The sequence below is a fragment of the Zonotrichia leucophrys genome, chromosome 21 (assembly GCF_028769735.1).
Source record: "Zonotrichia leucophrys gambelii isolate GWCS_2022_RI chromosome 21, RI_Zleu_2.0, whole genome shotgun sequence".
In the NCBI taxonomy this organism is placed as follows: Eukaryota; Metazoa; Chordata; class Aves; order Passeriformes; family Passerellidae; genus Zonotrichia; species Zonotrichia leucophrys.
Genome location: NC_088190.1, coordinates 8133027 through 8155911, shown reverse-complemented (window position 1 = coordinate 8155911; position 22885 = coordinate 8133027). Strand labels below are relative to the sequence as shown.

General features: G+C 51.6%; 1 protein-coding gene across 3 annotated transcripts; it reads right to left on the bottom strand.

Annotated features, from left to right (window-relative positions):
• Window positions 1-5674: 5674 nt before the first annotated feature.
• Window positions 5675-20709, bottom strand: WNT4 (Wnt family member 4). 3 transcript variants are annotated; one of them, XM_064730630.1, is made up of 6 exons: window positions 20462-20709; window positions 15771-15870; window positions 9213-9448; window positions 7035-7166; window positions 6524-6666; window positions 5675-6319 (listed from the first exon to the last, which is right to left on the bottom strand). In XM_064730630.1, the coding sequence occupies exons 3-6, from the start codon at window positions 9358-9360 to the stop codon at window positions 5852-5854; spliced, it is 891 nt and encodes a 296-aa protein (XP_064586700.1). In that variant the 5' UTR covers window positions 9361-9448; window positions 15771-15870; window positions 20462-20709; the 3' UTR covers window positions 5675-5851. The 3 variants fall into 3 exon arrangements, with proteins under 3 accessions (XP_064586700.1, XP_064586699.1, XP_064586701.1); XM_064730629.1 differs by lacking the exon at window positions 15771-15870; XM_064730631.1 differs by lacking the exon at window positions 20462-20709 and having other exon boundaries at window positions 15771-15873.
• Window positions 20710-22885: the final 2176 nt, after the last annotated feature.

Here is a 22885-nt window from a genome sequence, read left to right as displayed (position 1 = left end):
GCTCTGTGAGATCACTTTATGGGCACCTAGGGATGATAAGATAGGTGAGAGGTGACCAGCCATCATAGTTTCAGTTCCTATACTATAGAATAGTCACCAATGAAGACAGATTACCTACCTGCTGGTTGGCTGCTTTGTCACCCTGCTTGATAGTCTTCCTTTGGAAAGGGCTTGAGGTGGTGGTGAGACTTTCTCATGGGCTGCGTTTGGCTACCCCCAGCTCAGGAACCTGAGACACCTGAACATACAGGCTATTGCATTTTCCCACTTCTTCTTAGTAAGCCTTGCTGTAATAGCCTCACAACCCTCTGGGTAAAGAATTTCTTCCTGACACCCAATGTAATCTCACCTCTTTTAGCTTAAAATAGTTTCCCATGGTCCCATCACTATCTGCCCATGTAAATTATGGGAGCAAAGCTGTGATAATGCAACAACTGTCCTAGACCAGAACCAAGAGGGACAAATAGGCTCAACAGCCACTGAGGGGTTTGGGGTGGGTTAGTTTTTTGCACTGCTGAGCAAATGACTCTAATTAAGGCTTGCCATTTGTGATTTCATTTGTGGTGATGAAGATCTGGAAGGAGAGGATCCTGGTGGATCATTCAGCTCCTTTGGACCAAACATCTAGCATTGAGGCGCTGCCAGAGCAGCCTGGGGATCCACAATGGTATGGAGCTCACCTAGGCAACACTCCTTGCACATGCGCTTGAGAAAATACTGATGGTCAGATCTGGGATTGGAGAAGGAATGTGTTGCCAGGTCTGGAAGCCAGCCTAGGAGAGATCATAGGTCCTGAGGACTTAACACAGGCACAAGGATGGGACTTGCACGTGGCTGCATCTCTGGATCCCTGGTAAGGAGTTTGGTGGCTTGGGGGCTGCAGAAACACCCTGGGCATACCTGTGAGGGATGAGAAGGGCAGAGCCCAGTGCAGGGGCTGCTCGAACTCCAGGTGTTAGTGTGGTCCAGCCTAAACGCTGTGAGGCAGGGCCTAATTCTCAGCCCAGCTCCTGCCCCTTTCTCCCCTCCACCCACATTGAGTGTTACAACTCAGTCCAAGGTAGGTTGCACAATTTATTTTCCTGTGCTTAAAGTAGGATTTTGGCAGTCAGGGTTGGGAGGCCTCTCTGAGGAGCGCTGGCTGGGTGCCCTCCTGTTGTCACGGTATCATGCTGCTGTCAAAGGCTCTGCTTCTGCTGGGTGTCTGTCCTTCAGCATGGCCTTGTGCTGCAGCCTAGTGCTGCTGAAGGACACACTGCATGGCCAAGGCACCACTGACATCTTCAGCAAGTGCAGGTGGAAGTGGTGGTTGCCCCAGTGGGGGTTCTCCTGTGGCAGACTGATGTGAGGCCCATCATGCCCAATTACAAGTGGCATGATGTGTGTGGTGTGGCAACTCTAAGGAGAACTGATCCTCTTCTTTACCTGCCCATGCAGTAAGACACCATTCTGTCCTTGAAGTATCTCTTTGGTAGTCCTAGACACTTCTTTCCTACTGTTTCCATCACCTTGCTTCCCTACAGCCAGCTGGTAAAGTCATGTGGATAAAGGGAGAGAAGGAGATGCAGGAGAATTACTGTGCTCATTGCTGAAGGAATATGCAAAGGGATTTGCCGTAATGTTCACTGATGGTGTGAGGGAGGGAAAGGATGTGAGTGCTAACTTATGCTCTGTCAGCATCATTAATGTTACCCACGGTGATTTAATTGCTTTGCAAGGAGCAGTGGGTGAGGCTGAACATGCCCAGGGAGGGAGAATGAGATAGTTGGGAGTGATGGAATTGTCCTTGCCTAGTAAAGGGCATAAGCGTGATGTGGTCAAAACAGCTGGAGAAAAATACCAGCTCTGCACATGTGCTTGGCTGTGCTGGGCTTGGACTGGATCTGGGATGGAGAGTTGGGAAATGCAAAGCCCAGAGTTTCAAATAGCTGAGACTGAAGGTACCTGACACCTAGGTGGATTTTCCAGAAGAAAAGGCAAAGAAAACAGAAGAAGCAGATCATGGTGGTAAAGTTGTGAGTTTGGGGAATGGGAAAAAAAATGAATTTACCCTTTGGAGCAGGGTGGAGAGGACTTGGAGGTGATGTCCTATTTTTGCTATGATGATCTCGAGTTGGCAGTGGGACATCCAGAAAGGTTTATGAGGGGGAGAGGCTGGGTGGAGATGTCAGCCTGTGAGTTCTCAGAGGAGGGATGAGCTTACTAAGGAGAAGGTGTTGGGGGACTGAGGATGAGGACCTAGTGCTGGGCCTGCGGTGCTGGAATGGGGCTGAGCATGTGGCAGGATGCAGTGGTGGGGAGAAGCATAGTGTGATGTGGTCTGATGCATGTGGGATTCAGGGGACAGACGGAGTACGTGGAGGGCCTTGGAAGAGGAGAACACAGATATCTTGCTCTATGGTCACAGAGAAGCTAGTGTCTCCATACACCTTGTTTCAGAAGAAGAGTGAGGCATCTTTTTTTTCACTGGAGACAATTCCTTACCTGAGGCTGAAGCTGGATTGGGGAAAAGAAGTGCTGGAGGAGTGGGATCCATCAGGGGAAGAGAGAAGCTGTTGGAAGTAAGGGTTTTTCAGAGGCTCAGGCATCATTTTCTCCCATCCTACCACGGGAGGCCTTTCTGCAACAAGTTAAACTTAACAACATATCCCTCAAGCCCTGCCAGCACAGAGGCACAGGGAGAGAAGACATTGGTTTTACCATGAGCCTATGAAAAGGTGAGCTTTGAGAGCACACAAATGGAGAGCTACAGCTAAAGAAAGGAGACGAGGCAGGGTGTGCAGCTGGATCCAGCAGCAGCACCTGCTGAAGCAAGAAGGTCGACTGTAGGGAACAGTGTGAAAAAGATGCAGCCAATGCTTCTGGCTTGGAGGAAGGACAAGGGACAAGCACAATGCACTTTGTGGGCAGCCTGGAGCATACCTGGGTATCAGGCACTGCATCCACTCCAAATCCAGCAAACTGCATCACAGCGATGGAGGCAAAAGGCAGCAGGTCCCTGACTTGGCATCTATGGGCAGTTCTTGCCCCCTTCCAGCTCAAATGCACCTCAAGCCCACTGGCAGGATGCTTCCAGCAGCACACGAGGTAGCTGGGGCTCCTTGGCTGTGGGCAGGACAGGGGAGCACTGTTCTAAGCAGATGGATATTGATGCCCTTTCTACAGGAGGAAGGCAGACTTACTGAGATCTAAAATAAGTTGCCTCTTAAGCCAGTGGTGTGTCAAGTGGTTAAGGCAGAAGCAGGCTATACTTCCACTGATGGGAAAGCAGGGATGCCGTCTGTGGTCCAAACACCAGCATCTCCTGAGGAGAGACTGGAGGAGGGACAAAGAGAGCTTTAGTGTTCTTTTTGCATTGTCAGGAGGCACCATGTGGGCACCTCTCCTCCCAGCTAAGGACTCTCGGGAGGAGACCAGCGACCATGAGGTGTCTGCAGCACATTATGGTTTTACACAGCCCAGGGGAGCTGATTTCAGGACAGGAAAACCCCATGGCTTGTTCAGCACAAACTTATTATTTAATAGACAAAGTAAATATGAAAACGCATTTCTAAACCCCCTTGTGGTGTTGAAACTTAGTTACGAGAAGAACCAGAGCACTGCAGAGCCAAACTAACCCTGGGTGGCATTTGCAGGGCGTAGCTTTCATTGCAGTCTGAAAAAATCCCATGTGCAGAGATTATCTCTATGCTGTTTTGAATTGTCTTGTTCAGCTTTGGCCCTCATCCTAGATGGATGAGGAGCAGAAGACTTGGCCAATGGCCTGAGGTCTGTGACCTCCTCTGCATTAACTGGAAAGGGAAGAACTGTCTCTAAGGTATTTGAGGATTTGCAGCCTTGGGGTTCCATGAGATGGAACCATGGGAGGCAAACCTTAGATTCCCCCCCCCCCAGGGATTCAATGCTGTACCCTTGGCCAACTGAGCCAACTGAGAGAGGCAAACCTTGCTCTGGTGAGGCGATCTCTGGTTTGCACTGAAATGGATCAACCCACAGTGCTCCACCTCAGGACCCACTTAGGGTATCCCTCCCCACCATCTGTCACATTTCGCTGGAGGTTTATTGGAACTGGTGCTGAGCAGGCAGGAGAGAGGCAGCTGGGCTGTGCTGGGGCTTGCCCTAAAGCAAACCTCCCTCACCCTGCACTGCTTCAAGTCAGTTGTCAGCAGATGGTATCTGGAGACCTTCCAGTGACCACAGGCTCTCCCCCAGCCCATAGCTACCATGGCACAGATGGGATTTCACATATGCCTGTGCATTCCCCCAACCTCTTCCCTCTCAGGGAAGAGCAGGAAGACTGCAGGTTTTGCAGAGACCCCCTCCTTCAGCTGGGAGGGTGATGACCACAGCTCTGGGCTTTCCTGGACCATGCAGGGAGCTCCCTCCTACACAGGAGGGCTCAGCAATGCTGAGCCCCATCTGTTGGCTTGAAGTGTCATTTTGAGGTTTTCCTCTGCTTCCCTTTTACTTCTTGACTCATATACGAGTGGGTAAGGGAGGGAGGAACTGGTTCACTTTCCACCTTCCCTCATAATGTCCCTCTGCTTATTAGTTCTCCAAATATTTCATACTACAGCCCAACAGCAAGGACTCTGCACTAACCCAGTCCTAGGCAGAGGGAAGCCAGAGCAGACAGGACAGCACCTTATCTTCATGGCAGTGTCCCAGGGAGAAGGACAGGACTGCTGTGGCCCTGTTGCACTAAATCTCTGTCATTTCAGGGCACACATGGCAGCATTCCTTTGGCTGAGTCCTTCTCTTGTGGCTTCCTAAGGGTGACACAGCAACAGGGGCAGAGCACCAGCCTTCCTTCACCCCCAATTGCTCCACTTTATACTTTTGCTTTTCCCAGCATTCATCAGGATAGGAACTGCCCCCCAGTGTCTTCCTGAGTGAGGAGAACAGGCACATGGAGGAGAAAGAGGAGGCCTGTTGTGGGATGCCTGTGAGGTGGGGGCAATTATGGGACAGAGGAGAAGAAATCAACTTGGTTTTTCTCCCATCAGCTCTCAGCCCCATTAAATGTCAGTGGATTGCAGGTATCACTGCCCTTCACTGTCTGCAGTGGAACCAGGTACTGGAGAAGAGATGGGGAAAGGGAGCATGGTGGGACCATCGTGTCTTCCAATAGCCCTAGGCAGCCACTGAGGAGCTTCTGTAAATCAGAGCAGTCCCTGGAGCTGCTCCAAAATCCATCCATTCCCAGGCCTTCGAGCATCCCACAACAAGGGGCTGCAGGACTGTCTCACATTGCCCTCATGAACTGATCACCCCGGCTGAGCTCCACGTGGACTTAACTCTTGGAGGACAGTGCCAGCCTGTCACCACCTGCCTGTCCCGTGCCGTACACCTGGCTGCACAGGCTGGCTGTGCTCCTTCCCTTCCTGAGGCTTAGCCAGGCCAGTGGCACTCCAGGATGCGCAGCACATGCCTTTAAACAAACAAAAATAACTACAATAGAAGATTTCAAATGCTGTACTACCCTTGCCTTAAACACTTCTTGTCTGCAGCACTCCAAAAGCAGCAGGAGCCCACCCGACAGGAGCTGGCATCACACAGGTCCCCAGACAGCCAGAGAGCAGACATATCTGCCAGCACAGGACACCAAGGGGCTCTGGCTTCGGCAATACATACAGCAAAGCAGATAAAACAAAATAAAAAAAGCCAACAATGATCAGTTTTTTCAAACTTTAAATATTTTTTCTTTAAAATCTGTTTCTCTGTGGTTCTGTCTCTGTAAAGAGCTGTGCTCTCCCTGCAGCATCTGGGTCACTTCCTCAGTCCTGGCTGTGGGGCAAGGGAGAAGCAGGGTCAGTTAAAGAGGATACAGGTGGGTGCCCTCCCCTGTGCATCACCGGCATGTGTGGATCTCCACCACCCGATGGCAGGGTTTGCACTTGACGGAGCAGCACCAGTGGAATTTGCAGCTGCACCTTTCCACAACCTCCACTTCGTCCGTGTGAAAGCCACGGCCACAACACATCAGCTCGCAGCCATCGATGGCCTTGGAGGTCTTGTTGCACTGCCGTCCACTGGTGCCCAGGACCCCATTCTTGAGGTCGTGGTCACAGAAGTCAGGACTGGAGTCTAGGTAGACGAGGTCCTCGTCTGTGTGTGGCTTGAACTGGGAGTTTTTGGGCACCAGCACTTTGGTGGATCCAATCTCGCTCTGTTCGACCTCTGTGGCACCGTCGAATTTCTCCTTGAGGACGTTGCCCACTTTGCGGAAGGGGGGCATGGCCTTCCAGCACGTCTTGAACTCGCATGAGCCTGACACACCATGACACTTACATTCCACCCGCATGTTGTTCAGGATCGCCTAGAGGAACAGACCCAAGGAACAAGATGGGATGATCAGTGTGGGATGGACATAGCAGGGAGGGTGCAATGGATAGGGCCTGGGAGGGCTGTGTAGAAAACACTGCTGGGTGGGTATGGGATTGGAAGAAGCCCACATGGCTCAAGCCATGGCTGGGATGCTGCAGAGTGGTGCCAGCTGCCTAGGTTCTCTCCTTGCCATTACCTTCCTCCCTGCCTCGTTGTTGTGGAGGTTCATTAATGCTCTGTTGGAAGAGGCCCCTTTGCTCCTCTCACGGATGTCAACGAAGGACTGCGAGAAGGCCACACCGTAGGCGATGTTATCGGAGCAGCCTGACCACTGGAAGCCTGAGGCAGAGAGCACAGATGAGACAGGTACTGCCACCCCGTAGTGCTTTAACTCTCCAGCCCTACTCTTCCTAAAATCCAGCTGGCCTGCCCTCTCTCTGTCTTGCTGCCTACTAGTCTGCGCCACATGGGAACAGGGGAAGCTAGGGAGTGTGGCCCTAGGGAACACATGGACAAGATGTTTTCAGTCCAGTGGGTGATGCACTCAGGTGTCTTTCTGAGGCAGTCACGTGAACTAACCAGCATTTTGTTTTTTTTAAACTTTTCCCTCTTTTCTGGATGGCTTCAGAGAGTGGGTTTGAATTGCAGGTATTTTGGCTACTTTGTGTCTCCATACAGCTGCAGCTGCTCCCTGTTCAAACACTCACCCTGTGGACTGCCCCCCTGCACTGTGCGGTCACAGCCACACTTGTCCAGCTCGCCACTGCTGCAGGCGCGGGTCACGGCGAAGGCCACCCCTGCTGAAGAGATGGCGTAGACGAACGCTGCCTCTCGTGTCCCTGCAATGGCACAAACCATGGTGGGAAAGGTGGCACAAAGTCTGAGGCAACATGAGCAGGAATTCTGGAGGCAATGCAGCCCGGTGGCCAAAGGCTCTTGGTAGACTGCCACATGTAACTCTTCTCCTCTCCCCTCTTAACTATGGTGTGGCACATAAACTCCCCTGAAAATCTGGTCTGAAAGACAGATTGGCAAAACATGCTGTACAGAGCTATCAGGCTAAACCCTTTGCTCTGTCACTTCCTCCTAAGATAGAGGCAGCACATGCAGGACCCTCATTGTCCCCACCCCCAGGGATGCTGTTTGCTTAGTGCCAAGCCTGGACCTGACTCATCAGAGACCCCTGGGTGCTGGGAGATGTTTTGCAGAAGTGAGAGCCCATTCTGCAATAGTGAAGAAGCTGGGAACTGCCCCACAACATTAAAAACATGAATGATGGATGAATGATAAAACCTAGCACTAGGAGAGACAGAGACTGCACTGCTAATGTGGGCAGAGCTCTAGCTTATATGGGAAGACTGTCTTGCCTTGTGCTTGCAGGGCAGCTCTGCCATGAAATCTTTCCTGCATCCAGAATAGATGGATGCAGGAAAGATTTCATGGCAGAGCTGCCCTGTCTGCTTTCCACATCCAGGAACATTCCCTGCAGCTGCAGATCCTTGCCATCCTCTTTCACAGGGTTGTGTAGCTCGCAGTGCCTCCCAAACTACCCTGCAAAACCCTGTTCTGCTCCCAAAGCACCTCACAGAACCCCACTAGTGTCCAGGGTGCAGTGCAGTCCGAGTTTTTGTGTCTACCTATGTGGTGCCACATGGTTGAGAAAAACTTGTTTGGGAAATTGGGCGCATTCCTGAGCATGAACACAGCGTAGCAGGGGCAGGGATCAGCTTTAGCAACACACAATGCCCACTATCCTCTGAGGCTGGTTGAGGGCACAAACCCTCCATTTCTGAGCAAGGAGGGCTGGCATTTGGGGTGGTCCCATGTTTGGTACAGAGGAGCAATGGCTTGTGAGCAGGCATCGCTCAGCTTGCCAGTCAGAGAGAGGGCAGCTACTTTGGTGGTCGCATCCCAGACTTTGGTGGCCCAGTTGGCAGTGGCTGGGGAGGACCCAGCCAGTGTGGGACTGAACTGCCTCCAAGTTAATCGAGGTTAATAGTAGGATCATGTTGGTCGGTTTGTGCTGTGGCTGCCTAAAAAGAGACGACTTTTAGTTTCTGGTATTTCTGGTATTTCCAGTCCCTGAACCTTCACAAGAAGAGATCTTCACCCCTGCATTGAGGGGAGGAAAGTCAAAAAAGGAGCCGGGGGATGCTTTGGTTTAGGAGTCCTGGGATGGGAGGTGAGATAGTGCTTGAGGGGAGGCAGAGATAGCACCTGAGGGGAGGCAAGCGATGCCTCAGTGATCTTAAGGGGTTGCAGAGGGGTTTTCCCCTCTGTATCCTCACTCCACAGCATTACAGTCCTGTGCTTCTGGGAAGTCAGGCTGCAGCTGGGGGCTGCCCTGGCCATATCCAGCCCTGAAGGCTGGTGGTGGGGGATGATGCTGCCACATGTTCTTCCCATGCCAGGCAGCACCAATCCATCCTCCTGACGGTGCCCCCATTGATACTCTGCTCAAGAGTGGCCATGTGCCAGTCTGGCAGCAGTCACTGCTTCAGCACTGCCCAGAAAGAGACTGAGTAAACGCACCCCTGGCTTTATGGAGTGGGGCTCCTAGGTTTGGTGGGGAAGAGATGAGACCTGGGTGACTTTAGGACCTTTGCTCAAACTTGGCACGTCCTTGTCAATTGGTGTGGAAAAAGCTCAGGAGAGCTGAGGAGCAGCAGGAGTCTGAACATGCTGTACCAAGCATACTGAATAGAGCCTCACTGAAGTGCACAGGGACCCACCCACCCCAAGATCCAACACTGGATGGGCCATTCCTGACGCTATATAGCCACTGGTTCAGGGGCAAGCAGGCAAAATCCCACCTGCAGCCCACCAGGCTGCTTTTATAGCCATTCCCCCAGCAGCATCACCCCAGACACGTCCTTCCAGCTCACCTTGTGTCACCACCTTGCCGAAGACAGGCAGGGTATCCAGTGTGGAGCAGTTCCAGCGGCGGTTGCGGAATTGGTACTGGCACTCCTCAATGGCCAGCTGGGCTCCGCGTCGCACCGAGTCCATCACCTCCAGGTTCCTCTTGCACATCTGCACCTGGCGCTGGATCAAGCCCTTCAGCTTCTCGCAAGTCTCCTCCTCAGAGATGCTCCCTACTGAAGACAGCTTTGCCAGGTACCTGCCAGGACACCAGCACAACAGGTTAGGAGGCAAGGGCTGGGGGAGCCCATATTCATCTGGAACCCATGTTCAGCCCTCCAGAAAGCAGGGAGACTGAACCTAGTACCCCCTCCATAGCTGCGACCTGCTGCCCATCTGGGTCACCTTTAAATGTATCACAGCAGTGACTCTGCAGGATGCATTTCTGGCTGACAGAGAACAAGCCCAAGCAAAACGACCGTCCCTCTGCAGCCTAGTTCCTGTCTCTTGGGGAGTCCAGCTGTTGGCTCCCCTTTGCCTCTGTTGCCTGCAAGGAAGATATTTTCAGCGCTGTCTGAATGTGCCTGGTCAGGTCTCCTGAGTATTGGCATATCCAAGTGCTACTAGGAAAAGCCAGAGGTCTCCAAAGTCAGCCAAAACAAGCAGGACAGGCACTTGGCTGCCAGCTCCATCTGCCACAGTGCTCCCACAGCGTGGCTGTGTGCTCATAACTGGCAAACATTGCCCCCCAAACCACTTCCCTCCTGGAGGCTGCTTTTAGCTGCCCCAGACCCCAACAGGCAGGGATGGCCTCTGGGAGCTGCCAGGTTTCCTGTCACTTGGGATTCAAGCAGGATTTGAAGCAAGGAAGCAGAATCAGGAGCATACCAGGGCAAAATTGCACAGGCCGGGCACTTCCTCCACCAGCCCAGCTTGTGAATAGGGCCATGAGATCATTGCTGATCTGGAAAAGACTGGCTCTGTGTGGAGGGGACCATGTGTTCTGCTTTCCATAGTGCCATCCTCAGCAGTAAGAGTCACAGAGCTGCTCTTGGGTGTCAGTATTAGGGGAATGAGGGAGCAAACTCCTTGAGGAGCAAGCACCTCAATACCTCTCAGCATTTCCTTGTCCAGTGTGTGGGTATGATGGTCCCTGCTGCACATCCTAGTAACTCAACCTCCCACCCCTTGTTGTGTTGTGGGCATGGCGTCCATGCTTGCCCATTTCCCAGTTCCATCCTCCTGCCCCAACCTCTGGAACACAGAAGGAGCTTAAGATAGTCCCAGTCACGTTTTCCAATGAGGCTGTGTGAGAATTCAATATCCTCTACAACTATTGGTGACTGTGTTGGCAGGCGTGTATATGAGACTCCCTCCTTCCTGTGGCTGCTGGTAGCCACTCCAGATGACGCTGCCATAGTGGAGCCCTGACCTGTTGTGGACATGGAGGGTCCCCTGCATGGGAGAGGTGTAACTCACGCTTTCATCCATCCACTATCCACACTGAGCTTTAGTGTCCTTGGGAATTGCCAGCATTGTCTCACACTGCTACCTTCTCTGCACTAAGAGCTGCAACCACTGAGCTTTTTAGAAACTTCATTCCTTGACTCTGCATTTCCCACCCCTTCACAACTTGTGGGTTTGTTTGTGTGTTTTTTTAACTCCTTCTCCCAAGTTGCAACATCCTGCAAAGGATTTTTCTTTTGAAGCCCTGCTTGTCTCCGAGAAGTGACTCTGCAAAAGTGGCTCCTGCTCCCTGCCTGTTCCCATGTGTCCCAGGAGCCAGATCTGCTGACTTAAGCCACAAAATCAAGTTGTCACAGCCTTTTCCTCCAATTAACCCTGCCAGTCTGCCCCAGGAGGGGAAAACAAGATTTTCTCTGCTGTGCATCAGCAGAATTATTCACCAGCTTTTTATGCTCACAACTGGGGGGGCCGTGGGAGCCAGGGAGAAAGCTGTCTTGGCTCACGGTGTCCGTGGGGAGTCTGCATGGCGAGATGTCAAAAGTATTCAGTTTTCCCTGTGTATGATCATGGAGGCAATGCTTCTCTGACAGTGGGAAGAGGCAGGCTGCTGGGTTTCCGATTCAAGTGCTGTTAGAGCCTTTATACCAGCAAATCATCTTTGCCCAAGGCTTCCTGCTCCTCCAAGGAGCTTGCAGAAGACAGGACCTGATGTAAACAGGTAGCTTGAAAAACCCACTGTGGCAAAACTCAGGACTGTCACCTTTCTGCTGGCCCCCACACCATGCAATGGGTGTCCCCAACCCTGTGGTGCAGTCCCAGACATCGAGTGCAACAACTGCTGTTCTACCATCTTGCTGCACTTGGCTGACCTGGTGCGAAGGCCCAAACCACTTCTGGGAGCTTTGAGGATGTTGAATGCTGAGCACACACAGGGTGCCTGTAACAGCTCTCCCCTCCCAGGTCCAGCCATCATTCCAGTTTGGGCATGGGGAAGATGACACACAGCAGAGTGGTAAGATTCAGCTCCAGACAATGTGGGTTATTGATCAGCTTTGAGCCTGGAAGCCAAGAAAATCAGAATCTATCTCCAGTACCAACTCCTTGTGCTGATTTGGCTTCCCCCTCTGCCTGGCATTTATCATATCAGGCATGCGGCTCCTTCAAAGCCAGTGAGACTGGTCCTACAGATGAGTCAATGCCTGCTTTGAGTGCAGACACATTGGTGGAAGAGTTCTGTGACACAGATGTAGCATCTGCATTATTATCAGCTCTGCTCAGGATGGGGCATCATCTCCTTTTCTAATATATTTCCCAGCTTGAGATTCTCTGGGCAATGTGCAGTAATAAATTCAAAGCATGCATAAAGTAAAGTGTGACAAAAGCCTTTCAAGCTTTTCCAAGGAGATGCACCTGATAAGGTGCCTCCCCAACTCACATTTAATGCTATTTAGGATTATAAAACAAAGGCCAAGGATGCTTCAAAGATAGGTACAGCTCTCAAGAACAGGTCTGGTAATTTGTTTTGCAATGCAGACAAATAAGATGAAACTATCCAGAACAGTGCTCTGGCCTCTCTCCTCCTTGACAGGTCCTGTGTCCTATCACCCCTCCTTGGCCTATGTTTGCCAGCCCCTCTGTGGAGATGGAGACAACTGTGCCTAAAATGCCGTGGCCCTATAATGCTACTAGTTTGTTATTCATCCAGGAGAACTATCACTGCTTTCCAAAAGACAAGGTTTTTGATGGGGAGGAGGCTCACATCCTGATCCCTGATTCAGGATCCAGCAGCTGAGGCAAGGATTTAAGGAAGGACCTTTGCTGAAGGACCTCAGCTTTGAGGCTCTCACTTGGCATCTCATCACACCACATTCAGGAGCACCAGGTAGGAATTACCCTATCCCTTTCCCCTCTCTGGGGCAGATGAAGAGTTAGGTAAGAACTGGGAAACATGCTCTGCCCTTGTCAGCACTCAGAGGTGCTTCCATCTCATGTTTCTCAGGGCTGTGGAGCACCAAGGCTGTCAGGAACCAAACACATCTGCAGCATCCCACAGTCCCCATGGAAACCTGACTGTAGCGCTTTGTCTGGTTGTTAACAAGAACTTTGCTCCAAACTTTGTTTCCCTGGGCTGAAGTGGTAGAATCTGCAGCCAAAGCCTTTGTCTACCTGCACAGAGAGATAGACAGGCACAGCAGGAGGAAGGCAACAAACAGCTCCTGCCCTCTACAAAGTCTCAATGCAGATCCTCCATCGTGACATCACACCTCGATTGCTATGCAGAGCTCTAGATTATAATTTAAGTCTCACATACAGCCTCAAAACCAAACAATGACATATTTTCTTCCTTTTCCAAGACTGGGCAAAGAATGTTTCAAGAGGAGAGCTGTTGCCCGCACCATTTTTTAAAGTTCTGTCTTCTTGCTTCATCATGGCCTTGTATATTTTTCTCCTGCCTTTAAATCCAGGCAAGTCACTTGCACAACAGACTCCCTCTTAAGAGTCATTGATTCAGGAGAAAACTAACTGAAAGCCCTTTCTTTTTTCCCATCTGAAGTATTGAGACCAGGATTGAAGCCCATAATTTAAGCAGCTGCAGCTGATGCACTCTGCAAGATGGCAAATAAGTAAATCTCAAATCCAGAGAGCTTTGGAAAGGTGGGGGATGTCAGAAAGCCCTGCTTAAATAAAAATTATGATAATACTTTCATGAGGAAGAATAATTAGTGAAATGACAAGGAGACATTAAAAGAGCCATAGCATCTGGCAGATAGAGCGAGGAGGAGAGGGGAGAAGATTCCCTGCCATGGAAAGGTGTGGGAATTTCAGTCATTGACAAATACTCAGTTGAAGTGGGTCAGAGAGGGTACCTTGGAGAAAGCAGAGATCTCTAGTGTTTCCTTTTTCCAAACAAATGAGTTTCAAGTGTGAACTCTTTGTATTGTCTCATTTTGGGAATATTTTCCTGAAGATGATAATTTTCAGACCCAGGACAGTAGCATCCCTGATAAACCACTCAATACATGTTCTGAAATCAGGCTCAGAAGCTTCACCCTGCCCAGCGAATACCCAACCTTCCCACAAGGCTGAGTGGCCAAGGCCACAAAAAGCTTGTCCAAACCTTGAACTGTGAAGATGATTCAGCTCTGCTCCTGTCTGAGAGGCAGCAAACACCCCTGTGCTTGTGGAGGGGTCAGCAAGAACATATCTGTGCCTCCTGAGGGTGCAAGGACAGTCAGCACTTGGGATTGTCCTAAGGATTGAGACAGCTCATGCAGGCAAGCTTCTTCTGGGGGAGGACTAAAGGATTGCTTATAATGTGAAAAATCCATGGAAAAACCCCATGCATCCCTGCATGCATCTATCTGTCTCCATAGATATATCCATGCAGGGAGAGTTACTGACCAGTGTTACGGCTCCTTACAAGGAGCCATCCTGCAGATACAGAGAAGTGTTTTATCTTTGCCTTGTTGCTTTCTCCTAGCAAGCAGGGTGAGTGGAGCCATGGAAAGATGTCTCAGTCTGGCAGGCCAGATGATGCTCTATGCAGGCCATACAGCTCCCATGATTTCTCATGGTGTCCTACATTGGGCTGAGTGCCATTCTCTGTGTTCCAACAGCTCCCGGCTAGTAGGGCCCACCACATCCATGGTTCCTCAAGCCTGCCAGCTTGGGAATGTTCCTGTCAGGATTTGCAGGAGACCTGCAAGGTTGCCCTTGTCCAGCTGCTGGCTCTGTAGCAGACTTGGCCCTCCTAGGGACCAGGCATTCCCCTCCTGGGATTGCACATCCTGCTTTTCTAAGTGTAAACTATGATTTACAAGTCATCACCTGAGAACCTGTCTGGTCTCTTCCTTGGAAAAATACAGCGGTCTGCCTCAGTCCTTCGTGTCACAGTTAGGGCACCATCTCTTGGCTGAAACCTGCTTTTCACACCTACTCTTCACCTCCAATTAACAGCTGGAGAGAGTGACCCAGGAGGAGGCAGTGCTATGCCTATACCTCCATCCCTCAGCTCAAGGGTGAGTCTACACGTCCTGTCCCCCATTCCTTGGACCCTGCATCTAACACTGTGTGCACCCAGCAAACACCCATGTCCCAGCCCCTGGTGGTGGCTCACCTCCCCCCTCACAAGTCTTTGGGGACTGGGGACAGTGAGATGGCCAGCTGCTGGTCCTGAGCCAGTGCTGCTTTTTGGCTTTCTGAGCACACGGGGGCAAAATCTCCACTTCTTAATGGGGGAGAGCAGGATGGAAGCTAGGAAGAGCCTGAACAGCATCTCTTTTGGAAATCTGCTTTCAATGTGTAAGAAATTTCCTTTACTTCCTTTATAAGACAATAGAAGCTACTCCTGGATTCAGGTACAACACCTAGGCCTTGTTGCAAGGGGAGGCAAGTACAGGCCAACTTCTGCAGTGCTTCAGGCTAGACCTCATTGCAGAAAATCTGATGAGTTCAAGGTTTTGATCAGAATTTGCAAATACGTGACACAAAAAGCCTTCGACAGTATTAGTTTGATCTCACCCAACTTTCAACAGACCCCAGGCTGCTCTCCATTGGCCAAGAGACTCAATTACTTTTCCCCAAGTAATTTCATGAAAGCACAATACTGGCTCCAGTTCTGCTGAGCCAGCCAGATCCTGCAAGGCAGCTTCCTGGCTGTGAAGTGCAACAGCCCATGGCAGCAGCTCCAGGAGAGCCTGGAGGATGCTGCCAGGGCTCACCCACAGGTGTCAGGCACAGACACCTCTGGGCAGGGAAAGCAGAGGTTACCTGCACTGAATATGCAGAGCAGAGTCTACCGTTCAAGCAGCCTTGGATGACTGCAAGTTTTCAAGCTTTAAGAAAAAAATCACCAATTATTGTAAGAGCCAGTGTCACTGCACTTGTAAGGAAATACAGAAGAATCTTCTAGAAACTGTTAACCTCCAGGATTGTTCAGCAATTTCATAATTTTAAGAGAGTGGCTGTAATGCATTTCTCTACATCTACAAGGATGAATTAATCAAGCAGACAGTAGCTCTCAGCAAAGTAACATAAACACTTTTTTGCTTCAGTGCACAAGTCCAGTTTTGATTCATGGAGTCACATCAAGCCATTGCAAAAAAGAAACCTGCCTCTTGCTGTTGCTCACTTTTGGAGCTTATCCAGTTCTTCACAGCCTGGCATGCAGAGTGGTTCTATCTCCTTCCTGTCCATCCTCCCTAGAGTCAGGTTCTGCTGTGAAAGACAGGGGCATAATTTTACTTGAAGCTTTCTTAGGAAAAGACAGAAATGCCCATCACCACTGAGGAGCTAGAGAGCATGGGGCCCTTCTACACCCTGGCAAACACAGCCCTGAAGGGTGTCTGCCAGACAGGACCATTGCTCACAGACATGCCAAACTTGTTTGGAAGTCCAGTGCCAGGACTACTGGGTGCAACCTTCAGGGTGCAACCCACAACTAGTCCCTTTTCATCACTGAGATAAAATTAGCTGGTATTGTCAGAAGTGGCAAGACTTACAAATAAATAAAAATGAAAATATATATCCAGCAGTTTCAATTTCCTACCTCACAGCCTTGGAAACAGGTTCCATAGGTTCATGCTCCAACCTTGTGGATCTGACAGGATTCCCAGAGCAATGCAAAGGAGCCCGGAGCATCTCAGAAGTGGAGAGCCATTTGTCCAACCCACAGTACCCCTCAAAGTAAGGAAATTCCTCATCAAACCCAAATGGTGCAACCCACCACCCTGGCTGCTGGGACCAGCTCGGATGTGACCAGGGAACCTTCCTGACACTGTCCTCACTGCAGAAACCATGGAGCATAGAGAAGGGAGTGAAGACTGGCAGGAACACTCTGCGTTAGAGCACCTGCCAAATCTGTGCCATGGCAGCATGGCATCTGAAGGGAAAATACTGAATTGGTTCCTCACCACGTGAAAGACGGAGCATTGCAATGACAATGCAAAGAATGTCGTACAAAATTAAACTATGTCAGGCTCCAGGTGAAGTGATCTGTCCCCACTATCAAAGCTGTGGAGACTCACCTGAAAAAAATAAAGCCTGGTTTAAAACCAGAAGGATGCAATGCAGGACCCAGGCATGCTTCCTCTCAAATCTTCTGCATTGCATAATGACCCAAACAAAATGAGCGTTCCGGCTGCTCTTGCGACATCCCTACTCCTAAGCTGGCAGAGATGGGCACAGAGAACGGGGCTGCCTGTCTGAAAGCACTTTGTGATGTTCTCAGGAAAGGAGGCCAGGGAAATCCAAACTCCTTTTATCCCTTCCTCACCAGCCCTTGAAAGTGGTTAGAAAGCAGCTCCTTAGCCAGGCTTGTTTGGGCCTTCACAATGTCTTCAAGCTTTCCCAGAGCACTCATATTTTTTTTTTTTTAAGGTTTTAAAAGCCCATCTGTGCTCCTGGCCCTTTAAGCCAAGTTCCAAGCCCAGATGGAGATTTTAAATCCCTGTAAAGAATGGGTAGACAGAGCTGCTGGTGGCACACCCTGCTCTAAAATGGCATGACCATATCTCAGACCAAGCATGTCCATATGGAGAGCCTCTTCCAGAGCCAGTTTTAGCTACAAGAAAATGGAGAGAGGCTGTAATGATTCCCAGATAGTTTGATAACCAGCGGTCTTACCCCTAAAGGACCCTACCCTGTTGTATCTGACGTTTTCTGTTTCTGTTCTCTCATCATTCAGACCCTCTGAACAGCTAGAGAGCAAGGCTGTAGGCCCCAGTGGCTCATGCATTTAGTGGATGCTTACATCCATAACCCACTTTGCACGTTTTCTAGTTCACTTTTTCACATGGACTTCCTTCTCTCCAAAATAGGTAAATAAATTAATAACTAACTAACTAAACAACTGGACTAAAACCAAAGCCTGACACTCCTGTGCCAGCTGTGGAATGATGCTTGTTTGGCTAGAAGTCTCTATGAAACACCCTCAGCATCAGGATGAGTTTGGAGCAGAAGAGACCTTGCTTCCAAATTCAACCACATCACTGCGCATGTGGGTTCAAGTGTCTACGAAGTGCAAGTTGTTTTGAAAAGTAACTCATCTGCTTCCCCTGTAAAAAGCACAGCCCTGGACTCCTTAAGAGATAAAGCAGAAGCCAGAGGGACCTTCCCGCGCACAGCCAACAAGATGTAAAAGGCTCTGTCTACAGCCCTTTATTTAATTTACAAACCTCTGCCTGAAGAGGCGGGAGGCAAATCAGAGCCTCCAAAGGCAGAAGGAAGAGCAAGCCTGAGGCTTTCACAAAAAGTGGGAACAGAGTATCTCTTCAGATTTGGAGAACAGAGGCTTTCTGGATAGGCAACAAGGCAAGCAGCAACTCCCCAGACTCAAAACACTGATAAAAACCACCTGAGGTTTGCTTCCTAACCAGGGAGAAAGTAGGTTGGTTTGTCTAATGAAAAAACTTGGGAAATCCCTTCCAGCTCAATGGCCTCTGTAGCAGAGTGATCCCTTTGAGAGATCCTTACATCATCATCTCCTTTTTATACTGGATGGGGCAGCTCATTGCATGGCCAAAACAAGTGCTTTCCCCACAAAGTCAGGCTTACAGAAACCCTTAGCTCAAGCATTGCAAGCAGCATATCTCCAAAGCACTGGGGGAATGCGAGTCTGTACAGGTCGAAAGAAGCTTTAGAGCTTTAGGAGGAGAGAAAAAAAACCTCACAACTGAACTTAATCTCTAATCCAGCAGGTTTCTGGAAAAGCAAACTTCACTGCCCGCTGCCATTCCGTGCACACATCTCTGTGCAGAACTGCGTGCCTGGCGAGGCTGGATCCATCCCGTGTGCTGGGCACAAGCTGGCAGCGCCCTGGGATAACGTCGAGCATGCTGAGCCCACACACGTGAAGGCATACGAGGCACACTCATTCCTCGAATATCTGATAATTCCTGGGATCCTTCTAACTCTGTTTATTGCCTCCGGCAGTCTTTGTTTCTGATGTGAGAAGATAAACAATGGGAATTGTCTTAATCCTAAAGGCAAAGAATAAAAAGCACTGAGCGGGGGACGATCCTTTTATCATGATACATTTGCAACATCAAAAAAAGTTGACCCCCTTCCTTTGAAACGCACTGAAATGTATCTGCTTTTCCTCCCCTGTTGGCAGGAATGAGCCCCCCGCGCCCACCCTTGCTCTGCCAGCACGGACGGCTGCACACAGCCCTCCCTGACTAGTGCGGCGAATCACCACTCCGCCTCGCCTCCCAAATCCTATTCCAGCTGCGTGCGGCGCCGGGGACCGAGGGGAGTCCCACCTCTGCACATCCGTGCGGGGCAGCTTGCCGACCTCACTCATGAAATCCCCACTTTCCGCCGTGCCTGTCCCAGGGCAGCCGAAGCTGCTCCTCTCCAGAGATCTGCCATCATCTCACAGAGCTTCCTCAGCAGGACTTTCTTCCTGCAGGAAAAACACTCCCACAGTTCCCAATATACCTTCACCAGAAGCATGACAGCTTAAAAGACCACCTTGATAGCTGCTATGATCCACCCACCAGTTGCTAGAGACGTGCGGCATGCAAATCGCTCCATCTGGCAAAGAAGGAGGGGAGAAGGACTAAGCCCTAACGCATCCTAGGCAGGCACCTTTTCCCACATGCAGGACACTTGGAGTGTGCAGCTGACCTGGCACTTTCCCCAGGCATCGGTGAGCATCCTCCAAAAAACACCTACATCCCACAGCCTCCAGCAAGTCAAAATGTAAAGGCAGGAGCTGTATCCGGATGCAGAGAGGACTCTTTGCACAGGGGATGTGTGCCCATCTGAGCACCTGTGTTTGGGATACACGACACTCAGGATCTTTCATGCTGACAATCCTAGGAACTCCTTAACCTGTGTGGTGTACTTGCCCCTGCCGAGAGAAATCCATGAAGGTGAGATGGAGGCGGCCCACGCTCCTCAGCCGGAGAGCGGGTCTGCTGGGTGCGTGCACGGGAACTAATTAGTTCCCGTCAGCCGGCAACACGGCAAAGCGGGGGAAGCACCATCTCCCACCAAAGCAGATTTATTAGGAAGAACCGATGCCTTCCTTCAAAGTTAGGTGGGAAAGTGTTGTCATGCTCCATCCCCTCTGGCCCGGGAAGGGGGAAAGGGGGGGTGTCCTCTTCAGAAAGTAGTCCCACCGCCTTGGCAAACACGTAGGAATTTTCCAGAACGATTTCCGCCCCTGTTTACCTTACACATTATTTCAGTGTTTGTTCAGCGGGTTCCCGATGTCATCGGGCTCCTCTGCGGCGTGCAACAGCCCCCCGACACCCGTGCTCTTACCAGGAATGGGGGGCCGAGGCGTGGGCAGCCCTGCTCGCTGTAGATCCCCGGGCCCAGCACGTTTGGCCGCTCCCGCTCTGCCAAATCCTCCCCTGGACCGCTGGCCCTTGCGTGGCATCTCGCCAACACCCAGGCCCCGCTCCGACCCGACGTCCTGACCTCCACCCGTGATCCCGGTGTGATCCGGATTCATAACTTAAGGACAAAAAATGGGACGGGGCTAGATAACCAGCCCCATTCCCATCAACCGCGATAACACTCCGCCGCTGAGCGGCTGGGGAGAGCCGGCATCCCCTGCCGCCCACCTGCCTGCGGATGAGGGCTGCAAGCCCACCGCCACGGCGGCAAGGGTCAGCGGGTACAGGGCACGGACGCGATGGCGACGGGCGCCCTATGCCCGGCTGGGGACCAAGCAGCATCGCTCCCGTTGTCGCGCCCGGTGCTGCCCAACCCCGCGGCACCTGCTCCGCGCCCCCGGGGCTACCAACAAGTTGCGGCGTGTCCGCGTTCCCCCTCTCGCCCCGCGGCTACTCACAGCCAGTTGCTGGCGTTGGCCGAGAAGGTGGCGAGGATGATGAGCAGCAAGGAGCGCAGAGAATACTCAGGGCTCATCCTGGAGGGCAGGCGGGGTGGGACTACGCGGAGCCGGCGGCGGCAGCGCCCCCGCCGCCCCGCGCCCAGGGCAGCCGCCGCCGCAGGTGGGCGCGGGCAGGAGCGCCGGGCGCTGCCCGGCTGATGCTCCCGCGGCGGCCGCCGAGCCCGACTGTCAGCGCGGCCGGCCCGTCCCGGGATGGAGCGGCGGGGCCGGAGGCGGGCCGGGGGCGGAGGCAGCCCCGGGGGCCGCCCCGGCTCCGCCGCTCCCTGGGCGGGACTCACTGCCGGGGACATCCCCGGGGCGGGCCGGTGGCGGGGAGGGCACCGGAGAGGGCACCAGGGGCTCCCCCGGCGGGGAGGGGACTGGGAGTTTCTCCGGCGACGTGGAGGGCAGCGGGGAATCCGCCAGCGTCCCCCACCTTGCTGCTGCACCCGCCAAGCGGCACCTCTGGGTGGGTTCTCTGGGTGCGGGGAGAGACGAGGGAACCTCGCAAAGGGGAGGGGCGGGGGTTTCCGCACTTGGTGTTTTTGGGGTAATATCCTGGTCGCTATGAAGCAGCAGAGCCCTGAGATGTCCTGGCGCTGCCTGGAGTGCATCGCCCAGGCTGCCTTCTTCAACAAGCACTCCTTTGACTTGGAGTGATTTCCGAAATTCCAGTTTCTGAGAATTCACTGTAAATACCAAAGTGCATCTGAAAATTGCAACTAAAGAGAGGGGTCTGGGTGGGTTCTGTCTGGGGGCTCTATCAGGAGAACAGCATTTGGAGATGGAACAGGGACAAGTTTGCAAACCCTCTTGGCATCTCAATAAGGGCTGCCCCGTGGAGAGCTGCCAGTGGCTGGTGGCAGGCTCTAGAATGTGCAGATGGAGGGTGATGCTTGAACAAATATCAAGGCTTAAATTCACCTCTGGAAAGGTCAACTCTTGAGTAATCCCAAGAGCTCCTAACAGCATGTCTTTACCATCCTGAGAACAAGAGATGTGCTGGGGATCCTTATTTCTGCTCCATCCACTATGCCTCTGTCTATCCATATCGGCATAAATGACCTAATTTAAAGCCAGGAGCAACATGAGCTGGCTGCTTGGTGTGAAATCCAAGATCCCAGGCAGCCACAACTGTGCACCAAATCTCCTCTTGACAATGTTGTTACTTAGGTCCATTACTAAAACCTCTTGCTACCATCTCTAAAATCTTGCCAAGCTGGTTTGGAGCTGTTCAAGATTCCCTTTGTCTTTTCAAACTCCGTTTTCCTGTAGCTGGGGCACACTTATTCAAAGCACGGCAACTTGCACTAGGCTGCATATGCCTGTCTAACTTTATTACACCTACTTTAAAATCTCTGCATTAGTTCCCTGTCAAAGTGAGGATTTAATTTCAAAGTGCTTTGACTTATATTCCAGCTCCTGACAGGGCAGCAGCCCACCCTCACCTAGTCATTCATCTGGCTTTCACATCCTTGCTGATTATCCTGGGTGAAAATGGGATTCTGGCTGCTTTGCTGGTGAATTGGAGGTTGTTGCCGTGAGCCCTGTCTGGGTAATTCAGTGCAACTGGAGCTGATTAATCTGGCTCATCATTTGAGACAAAGCTGAGGCCTTCTGGCTTCTAATTGCTCAGGGTGTTGAGTGAACTTGTCACGAAGGCAAGAACTAATTGAGAGGCTAAGGGGAATGAGAGGTTAGAGGGCTGTGGCTGGCTGGCCAGAGCCACGTGGGTCTATGGGAATGTCATACTTTTGGGCCTCTCATGTGTTATTCCCCTCCAAGGAGAAACATCAGACAGAAGCCAGAAGGGTGGGCATAAATCCTGGGGTCCTGACTGGCATGGACGTCTGCAGCCCACGGAGCGCTCCTGGCAGAAATGCTCCTGGTGCCATGGCTGGTGGTGCTGCTGGCAGGCTCAGGGCACCTTGCTTCTCTTTTTGCGGTAGCTGTGGTGGAAGGATGGTGCAGTGGGTGCTTGACATTGATCTGGAGGACCTCTTGAGACTTCTCTTGGCCTGGGTGAGGAGTTGTAGATCATGTCCACCTAGTTCTGCAGCAGCTTCAGGTCCTGTTTCCATTGTAGCAGGTGGAACAGAGGGGACTGTCCTGACTTAACCAGCAGGAGAACAGGAAAGCCAGGCCATTGCAGCAGTCACAGTGTGCATTGGGGATAGAGTGTCACATCCACAGGATGCACTGAGGACAGAGTGTCCATGGACTGATGAGAGGTAACCCCATGCCACAGGGGAGGCAGATGCAAACACCTCTGGAGTAAGTCACTCCGACAGGAAGTGCAGTGTGAGCTGCCTGTGGAGATGATAACAGTGCACCAGGGCATGAGGGGTGTTTATTTTACAGTCTCTGGGGTGGAGGATGTGA

What these genes read in the sequence shown, in the direction of transcription:
- WNT4 (XM_064730629.1), bottom strand. Translation starts at nt 20,538, where the DNA reads ATGAGCCCTGAGTATTCTCTGCGCTCCTTGCTGCTCATCATCCTCGCC. An exon ending in GCCAACGCCAGCAACTGGCT is followed by an intron (nt 9,449 to 20,461) that starts GTGAGTAGCCGC and finishes GTGTCCTGGCAG; the next exon opens with GTACCTGGCAAAGCTGTCTT. An exon ending in ACAACGAGGCAGGGAGGAAG is followed by an intron (nt 6,320 to 6,523) that starts GTAATGGCAAGG and finishes CTGTTCCTCTAG; the next exon opens with GCGATCCTGAACAACATGCG.